Source organism: Paralichthys olivaceus, chromosome 1, assembly GCF_024713975.1.
Source record: "Paralichthys olivaceus isolate ysfri-2021 chromosome 1, ASM2471397v2, whole genome shotgun sequence".
NCBI lineage: Eukaryota > Metazoa > Chordata > Actinopteri > Pleuronectiformes > Paralichthyidae > Paralichthys > Paralichthys olivaceus.
The window spans coordinates 8,173,429-8,183,329 of record NC_091093.1 but is presented as its reverse complement, the minus strand read 5'-3'; the positions used below and the strand labels follow the sequence as shown (position 1 = coordinate 8,183,329).

General features: G+C 40.5%; 1 protein-coding gene across 4 annotated transcripts in view; it reads right to left on the bottom strand.

Moving 5' to 3' along the window:
- Window positions 1-1,102: 1,102 nt before the first annotated feature.
- The window catches only part of LOC109624789 (thrombospondin type-1 domain-containing protein 4), a 46,989-nt gene continuing 38,190 nt past the window's right edge, over window positions 1,103-9,901 (bottom strand). For all 4 annotated transcript variants that reach the window (XM_020079704.2, XM_069511006.1, XM_069511040.1 and 1 more), the window contains 10 exons: window positions 9,596-9,771; window positions 9,314-9,410; window positions 8,255-8,452; window positions 7,592-7,721; window positions 6,975-7,179; window positions 6,492-6,665; window positions 4,534-4,707; window positions 4,215-4,394; window positions 3,084-3,228; window positions 1,103-2,747 (listed from right to left, as the gene is read on the bottom strand). In XM_020079704.2, the coding sequence (XP_019935263.2) occupies window positions 2,605-2,747; window positions 3,084-3,228; window positions 4,215-4,394; window positions 4,534-4,707; window positions 6,492-6,665; window positions 6,975-7,179; window positions 7,592-7,721; window positions 8,255-8,452; window positions 9,314-9,410; window positions 9,596-9,771 (1,622 nt within the window). In that variant the 3' untranslated portion in view covers window positions 1,103-2,604. The remainder of the gene's footprint in view (window positions 2,748-3,083; window positions 3,229-4,214; window positions 4,395-4,533; window positions 4,708-6,491; window positions 6,666-6,974; window positions 7,180-7,591; window positions 7,722-8,254; window positions 8,453-9,313; window positions 9,411-9,595; window positions 9,772-9,901) is intronic.

Genomic DNA, 9,901 nt, shown 5'->3' with positions numbered 1-9,901 from the left:
TGACTATCATAATTTCCTTCACTAGCCTTGCAGCTGATTGTTTTTCTTCCAGTGGAATTTTGGAGCCTGACAGTTATGGAACCATTGACAGGAACCTTTTTATTCCCAAACTTCCTGAAAGCTAAAGTCACACTTATTATCTCAATCGTTATTTTGAGACACAAAGTCATTGTGTCGAGAATGATTTTCATTATAATGACATGCAGGATGTTTGTTTTTCATGGCATTCATGGAAGTTATCCCAGAAAGGCCACGCTGCCAACTCACTAGAGTGATATTTACTCTGCAGCGCATACTGGTGCTTGTTGTCTCTGGCTCTCAATTACTCTGCTTACTCTGTGGAGTCACACTGGTATATTGCTCTGGTCACTGGATTTGAGCTCCTATCATTCATTCGTAGACTCCTGTGGGTAGGACAGCACCATAGGTTCCTCTGAATACAACAAATTAAATACAATTCTTGTTATTATATGAGGTGATTTTGACAGTTTGAGGCTAGACTAGATTTTTTCAAGATGAACTCATTTAAATCCCCGTTTTGGAGTTTGGAAGCACTTGTGAAGTAATTTAATTAAACAAAGAATCTTGTTTCTGGTCTTTGCTCTTTGTGACATCTACTACAGTATATAGCAGCCTTTTAATTTACACTCTGAACCTATTTCAATTTAAAAAAAATGTAAAGTTCTAAATCCATTTAGATCACAGATCAAACTGCATTAATACTGATGATCTTTATGGCTTTTCATTGATATTTTTTAACAGCAGTCTTTTACACCAAGTCATTGTAGAATTGTAAATTCTTCATTAATCCACTCAGGATGAGAATAAACACTGTGTCCACTACAGTCTCCTTCATCCCCACAAACCTTTGCCCAGCCAGATTATTCCCTTCAGATTATATTTGATTCTGTGAACCAGAAAGAAAGACACTTCCTCAATAGATGACGCAGGATTGAATATGATATAAGTGCAACCTCTGCTGGATGTGTTTGCTGTAATACTGTCTTTGTCCTCTAGGTGGATGACTTCAATCAAATACATCACCTCCTCCATGTCAACTGTGACTTCAAGCTAAATCACACAAGGATAAACTGCCGATGAGTTTATAAATAGTTAGTAAAACTGTTTATTTCAAAGAATCTCAAGAACAATACATAAGGATCAACTGCTGAACACTTGAAATAAAATAAAAAAGGCAAATTCTGATGTTTTATTTGTTCCAGTCGCGTGTTGAAGAGTGAACGATTCTCTTATTTTAGTTCCACTCTTCTTGATTGTTTAAACATAGATAAATACAGTACTTATGTATCAGAGGTAAGTTGATTCTTGGAGGGAACTGATAACAGCTAGAATACAACAAAGGCTGAACCCTCGAGAGGTACTGTGTGCTGGCTTAGTTGAGTTCGGTCAGAATATTGTTCCATAAGAAACGGTTTTATATGAATGTAAACCTCATATATAACCTGCAATACCAGTTGTAAAATACTCCCACTGATTTATCTGTGCAACCAAATATTAATCATAATCTATGGATAATTCTATATACTTATGATTGGTGATGTTGGGATGATCATATCCCGCAGGAACAAAAAGAAAATAATATATATATACTAAGTAAAGTTTGTTTTTACCGCTCCAAAAAAATACATTAGGATTTCTGACCATCTGCTTCTACCATCAAACAGGCTGTGGAATGCCTACATTCAGTTCAGGGGCTGTGATTGGTGGAGGAACGCAACAAAGGTTTTCATCCCCACAGCCAAGAAGGGGCCACTGGTGGCCGATAAACCAGTGTCCTCCCCTGGAGCCACAAAAATAAATAAAGAGAGCTTTTTCTCTCTTCAGCTGCTGTGAGGACTGTCTGATTCACTTCACCATACATACATACATACATATATACAATCATATTACAAAGGCTGCAGCACCTCAGGGCTGTGCAGGGAGTGGTCTGCAGATTGCTCAAGGTATCAGAAAGACATTTTATCTGGGCCACAGAGAATTCAAACTGATATTTTTCATTGTGGATCCATTCTGTGTCGAGGATCAGCACCATGGATACACAGTAAGATATTACATATCTTTGGTCAACAAAGTTAAATAGTTGATTATAGGTGAAACTGGACCAACTTCATATGACGTTGTGCCATAAATCTGAGCATTATGGAGTAAAGACCATAAACAGTCTATACATAGTCCATGTTAAACTTTTTACACATGCTCTTCATATGTAATCCACTTCGGTCAGCTGCAAACTGCTTCCCATGAAACAAAAAAAGAGAGTTGTTATAATCCATAAATACATTTTTGTAGGTTTCTCAGTTTGCTACTGATCTCTCTCACCCCGACAGGGCTCTGTTTATCCACTGACTGAATCCCTGTCCTCCACTATTCTTAGCTCTGCCTTTCTCCAAGCAGCTGTCTCCAAGAGAGTCAGCACAAATGTTCCTTTTTCACTTTCTATCCTTGGCAAAAGAAAATCTAGCCCATTTTAGGCAAGGCCCAGCCGGTCCACTCCCCGGGATAGCGCAGGACCAGAACGCCTGCGGCGGGTTCAGAGTCTGCCCCCAACATGGAGCTGAGGGACCCTGGTAAAAGAAGAAAGTGCTAGCTGCGGCCCCTGTGAATCGTCTGTCTGTGGGTCACACGTGAGCACGAAGCGCAGCACGTCATCTTGTAGTAATCGTACACACAGAGGCGAGCCTGGACCACTACGTTGCAGTTGAAGTATTTGTCCTTGCAGTTCTCATCTGAAACAAAAAGAAGCAAAAAAAAAAAAAAGAAATGATTGTATGATGCTCATTCAAAGAAAACACACGGAAACAGAGGGATGGAAGAGTTATCAACACTCAAAGCTCCCCATTGCTGCCAGAGCTTCTACTGTTGGACACAGTTTGAGGTTTGCTCGATATACAACTTTGGTTCAGTCTTTCAGGAGCGAGATAGATAGAACACAAAATATCTGCTCCTTATTCCTGAAGATTCTCAGCTGGCAGCAGTAATCTTTCAAATGATGACACAATACAATAGGAATGCATTCATCCAGGAGAGTACTATTCCAGCTAACATGCTATTAGATGACTGACCTATGCTGGGTATACAGGGCTCTGGGTTGCAGTCCTCCTTCTCCGCTGGTCTCTGCAGCTCATTGCAGCCCTCACTGGAGAGCATGTCATCAGACAGGCAGCGCACCTCCCGCACACGGAAACCTCCCTCACATGTTTTTGAACACTGAAAGAACAGGAGTTGGTGACAGCGGACAGGTTAATAAAAGCTCCAGTGCTGAAACTGCTGCAATTGTGCAAACATGATTAATGTCGATATCCAAACATTTAAAAGGCACTGAAACCTTATTTTCTCAATTAGCTTCTTATGGAGAGATGGGATCCTACAAATACAGTTTTTTTTATTTATTTTTTTGCTCTACTCACTGGTTTGACGTGGGAATGTACTTCAGGGCACCACTAACAGTGCAGAAACAGTTGTTAGGCTGTTTCATAGCTGTTAATTAAATCTGATCAATGGTCCTCATCATTGAGGACACGTCTCCATTCTCCACTCTCGAGTAGAGTTTATTATTATTTATTAAATGTGATTGTAGTTGATTAAGTGACACATATTTGATTGAGAAATCAACCAAATGTTGAAAAAATCTCGCAATGTTAAAGAAAGTGAAGAACAATTCCTGGATCTGCCTCCTGATCTGTACCAAAATATACTGGATTCTCTTTTTGATCATTCCCTACACCTCCACAAAATTTCATTGAAATCAGTTTTGCGTAATCCTGTTAATAATCAAACTAACTAGAATGGCACTCAGTGAAGCACAAGCCCAACAGTCTCCTTAAAACAGTCAAACTGCACAAAATGTCACAGAGTCATAGAAATCAGTTCCCTACATATGACCGATTTCATTTCATTTTTTTCATCAAGATCCGAGACCCTTGGAAAACTAAAGAACAATATTTATTGATAAGCCCCCTGATCTGCATCCTGACCCAAACCACATCCGTGTACTAAGTTTTGTGGTAATCCGTGATTAACTGAACCTTACTGTGATGGGTGTGTGTGTACAAAACCACATACTAGTAAACAAAGCATTCAAGCAAACATCTACAGAGGTTTTAAACTACAGGAGCGATCCAGGCCATTAATCACCTGTTCAGAGTAGTAAAGAATAAGAACCACATGCTGAGATGGTCTGATGTCGTACTCACAGCACTCCAGTCAGTGTGGTACCACTTTACACCACAGTCCTTGAGGTTGCAGCTCTGCTGACTGAGGGGTCGATCCAGAGAGGAGCACTCGTACGGTGGCATGACGGAGAATCCTTCATCTGATCTCATCAGACACACCACTGACCTCTGCTGGCTGCCTGCACCACACTCTGCAGAGCACTGGGTCAAGACCATAAGGATTTAATTAAGCATTGCAAAGGAGAGAGATATTGTCAATGTAAAGTCTTTGTAAAATCCCCTGTATTTAGTTACTCCAGACAACCGTTAAGCCAAGCGTGACTTCCTGTCGTCTTCATACCTGGCTCCAGGGGCCTGTGAACCACTCTATGCGATTCTCACAGGGGCCGTTGTTGCAGACCTGAGTGTCGGGAGGCCGCTGACTGCCACACCCCTCCAGAGGAAGGCTGCTGATGTGATTGGTCAGACAGAGGACTCCTCTCGTCTGTACACCCATCCCACATTCAGCAGAGCACTGTGAAGTGAAAATTCAATTTTACATTTCATGTTGTTCAGTGATCAGTGACTGGGGCTATGTAGGCCATAACCACTTGCAAACTGAAAACCTACATGTTTCAGGGGCATTTTTACTGTTCCAGGCTGAATCAAGGGCTTCTTTCAAATCAAAGCTTAAAAATTGTACCACATTCCCTGATTTTTTTTTTCTGTATTTTAACTTGTTTTCTTATATTTGTGAAGCACTTTAAACTGTATAAAAAGATAAGCTATGTAGTACACACACTATGAGGGCCAAATACAATATCAATCAATAATGTAAAACACCTTTGAACAATCCATATGTCAGCTCTGTGAAAAATCTGAAGGGCAGTTCTGAGAGTCTTGACGTATTGTTCAATAATAATGCTATGTGGTATCCTCTTTATATACAGTCTATGGTGGTATCATTACTGTAGAACAGAGATGTGTTCATTTCTATTTCCTACTCCTGTCATCTTACTCTGCAGTAACATACCAGACAATGTCTCTGTAGCCATTCAACGAAAACGTGCATTGTCTTCTTTCTTTCATTATTCTAATATCTTCTTCTGTATGTTGAAAACATCCCTATTCCTTCTTTTCTTAGCTCATATTTGACTCTTTCACTTTCCTAACACTTTAAGTTCTAGAGTAGTACTCCTACCAGTTGCTTATGATAAAGCATAGATTGTATATAAAGATGGATGACACGTCTCTACTTCTTTCCACTATCCATAAATAAAGCCAAAAGTAGCGATCAGGGGATGGAGCCGTGTTATCGAGGTCCAGCGATACAAACTCGCTCTACCAATTTCAAGTCAGTAGCAGCTGCTAATCATGATGTTTCACCCAGTTTTCACAGCATCAAATAACTACTTAAAGCTAGGGTTGGTAATCCTGGAAAAACTAGCAAGAAACACTTACCGTACACTTTGAAAATATGCAACAGATACATCCCACCCCCTCCCATCAACCCTGTCGTCAAAGCTACGCCCCAAGAACACATAAACGTGCACTGATACCTCCCCGAAGCTTTTCTGTGTCTCGCTCACTAACTTCTTACTATCGTCTCTACTTCAGTGGTGTGTATCTCTCCGGCTGAGCAGTGAGGGCATAGACAGAGAGCACGCAGGCAGGCAGGTAGGTTTGTGACACACAGGTACACCAGCCAATCATCTCATTCAGACCGACAGATGACTCTGTCTATTAATGGCTGAAGATTATTTCAACAGATAAAACAAAGTGTTTCAGAAACAAACTGCCAACACTACCTTTACTTTGGTAGAACTACCTCAAATGACAGAAATCCTCTTCAAAAGAAAAATGTATTTGATTTTGACTTTTTAGTTTGGCCAATGTCCCATCCACTAACATGAGAGAAGCAGGATTCATAACATATACTGCAGCCAGCCACCAGGCGGCTTCACTTTAGGATGGCTGTCATGTCATCCATCTTTACATCCATCTTTACATGAAGGCAATCTAGTCGGTGAAGGTTACCTTACTGTTACTGTGTGTGTAAATCATTGTAGATGAGTGCTTCAGCCAAAAGAGAAACTGTTGGCAGCAGAAGAGGATCATCATGTGTTGCCATCATCAGGGCAGACAAGAGAAGCCTTGTCCAAGTTTTTCTAGCTGTCAAAATCTTTATTAAAATTTTTTTTAGAATCTGCTTCTCAAGAGCAGCTGCTTGACGGATGAAGACAGACCTGCACAATGACTCCCTCTGTTGTTAGTGATGAATGAAGGTTGCTGTGTCTCACACTGACTTTTAACACCCACCTTATTCCCCCAATCAGTGTAAAACCAGCTCTTGGCACAGGCTCCCATGTCGCAGTTCTCTGCATCGACAGGCCGCAGATTCATGTTGCACTCCTCATCTGGGACAAAGTCGCCCACGTTGCTGACACAACGTACCTCCCGCGACCTTTGACCCAGCCCACACGGCACAGAGCACTACAGAGACAGAGCGCACACGGTTAGTGCTGGAGTGTGGGGGAACGCCCAGCTGGAAACACTGTATTTTTTCATCACCTTTGAAAACATGCTGACACAACGTCAAAGTAAAAAGGATGCGAGCATCACCAAAACTAACAAAAACAGAAGCTATTTCCCTGATGTCAGGGATAAAACATTTAAAGACAAACACAGTACTTTTATAAATACAGCTTCATGTCATTAGAATGATGCTCTATGCTTCTGCAGAAATACGTGTTGATCGGAATGTTATGACTGAATCACTTGGTGTTTGAAAGCTGCACTCACGGCGGTCCACTCGGAGCGGATCTGCCACTCACTGCAGATCTTCAGCTGGCAGGTGCTGGCTGTTTCTGGCCGCTCCAGGTGTCGGCAGCGGCTCGTGTGGACGTTGAGGGTGCGGTTGGCGTACACCTGGCGACACAGGACCTGTCGGTGCTGCATACCCAGGCCGCAGGTCTTGCTGCACTCAGACCACTCTCCAATATCCCAGCTGCTCAGGAGGAAATCACAGGAGCCTGCTACTAGCTTTTATTTTGTTGGTTTTTTTCATTTTCATTCTGATTCTCTATGAGCATGAAATGTTGAGAAGCTGCTTTTGCTTGATCTGTAAATCTTTTATTTCTGCAACTAAATATAAGCATTTTGAGGGATAATTGGTTTAGAGTACCATCATTCGAAGCTAGTGATGTTCAAATTAATTTTTAATTTTAATAAAATAATTTAATTCTACCATTCCATCAGCTTAGATGATAATGAATACTGATTTTCTATCTTGGCATCACTTTCAGTTTTCAAAAAGGGCCCATCAACAGTAGTGCCTGTACTATTCTAGGTCAACTTTAGAAAATCTTAAATTTGGCAGTGATGTGCATGTGTGTGAAATCAGAGGAGTGTTCTCTCACAATGCTGGACAGGGCTGCAGGTTGCAGGCCTCTTCCTGTGGACTCGGTTTGCTGCTGCTGTCACACAAAGCATCTGACGCCTGGGCATGGTTCAGCCGGTGAACACACTGAAAGACGGAGTATCTGAATCCTAAAAAGTTACACAGAGCACATATTTCAATGAAGTTAAGAATCTAATTAGAATAGTCTCCTTCAAGACGTCACTAAAAGAACAACTGTTTATTTCAGTTCTGATTTGACTGCCTTGGTGTATTATTGTATCATTTCAAATGATTTGTTTGTTTTTGGTGTGTACCTCTATATGGTTTTACATTTTTTAAATTTTGTTTTCATTTTAATGTGTTTGAGTTGTACCCCAGGAAGACTAGCTTTGTTTAAAGGCACGGCAAATGGGCATAGTAATAAATAAATACAGAAATACATATTCTTAAAGAAAGGAAAGACAGAGAGTGGACCATTTAGTAAGTGTTGATGTTTGATACTATTTAATTCAGTACATAAATAGTATAAGCCAATAATATACAAGTATAATGGTACATAAATAATATTCTATGTAAGTAGAGATGACAGACTTGGCTGGATATTATCAGAGATCGTGAATTTTTCCTGTCTGCAACCAAAACACTGAAGCATTACTATGCAACAACTACTGTGTTTCCCTACCTTTACCACAGGAGGCGCTGCACTCTGTAACACCACTCAGTTTCCAGTTGTGGTCTCTCTCTCGTCTAGGTGGCTGTACGGCGGGTACCTGGTTGTCAGGGAGACGAGGAGCATACCTCCCTCCACCCACCGTGTCAAAGTTTTCCCGGTGTGTGTTACTGTGTTGGTCGTATCCTCCCTGACCATTCACAGTGTTCTCTGAGACATGAACACAGGAAATGACATATAAGATTCGCAGAGTCACTATGGTAACAGGATGGATAAAGAAGAAAAAGGGACATATGAGGATGAATAAAAGTTTCACTGGTCTGTCTGCATTCTGTCCTAATGTCATAAATTCACTAATGATGGGGAATGTGACTGAATATGGGAAAAAATGTGTTGTTTAAAGTGTAATCCTAATTACAAAACAGGTATTTTCTTAAATCTGATCCACTTCAAATGGTATGATGGCAAAACACTTGATTATAATAAATATTTAATTTGAAAGTAATGTAAATTATCTATATATAAAGCATTCATTCTTTCTTTTTTTATAATTCATACTGAGGCACAATTGCCAACAGGCTGAAGCACATGTTCCTTACGTCAATATTTAAAATGTGTTTTAGCATTATTGCCATACAAGTGTTTTTAACACATGTCCTTACATGAAGGAAACGTTGAAAAGAGTGGAATAAATATTATTTTAAATTTGAATTTTGCAAAAATGTGATTATCTTTAAGTATATTTCTTAAAAGCATTGTATTAAAAGTATCCTTTTGATAAGTATGTTTACGTCCAAGACAATATATCTCAAATACATTTCAAGAAAGCATGTTAGAGGTTAGAGATACAAATGTACCATAAACATACTGTAAGAGTTACAAGGTCATTTAAATGCATTTCAGAGCACTTCTTCTCTACCTGGGTAGGGCTGCTACTAATCCACGTTGTTCGATCGATTCAATTGAAGATTCTTGTCTTGATTAATTACTGTGTCTATAAAATGTAATGAGGCATCAGAAAAAAAGCTAGAGTAATAAACAGTGTGGGAGTAGAAAGAGGTTCTTGTTTACCTTCAGGTCTGAGGTTTGGTTGCTGAGGGCCAACAGTTTCCTCTGAAGGGAGAATGTACTCATAATGAACACCAGGGTTCGGCTGCTGGAAGATCATCTGACAGAAAGTAGCGGAGACTTAGTCAACAATCCTAAAATAATACTTCTGACCTTCAAATATTTTCTCACACAAAATGTGATACCTGCTCTAAAGGTTGTATTTTTTCTGGCCCAACATGTGCGTTTTAGAATGAATGAAAGGAGAGAGTCACTTCAATAAGTCCAAACGGATTCGCCACTCACATAAACGTCCAGGATCTCATTGGTGGGCCCTTCAGCGAGGAAGGACTCCCCGGCCGTGCTACTGATTTCGTTGGGTCGCCGGTAGGTGAACATGGTCCCCCCTCCTTCATATTTGCCTGGTCGGTCAATAGCCCAGTTTCCATTGATGATGGATCGCCCCGATCGGCTTCGGAGAGCTGCAGGAGACGGAGAGAACAACCACACAATCACTACTGACAGCCCTGAGGAGGGAAGTACTGCCACAGCCTCTTCAACATAATTATTGTTTAATGTAAAACCATTAAGACATAATGAGAAGTGTAGTAA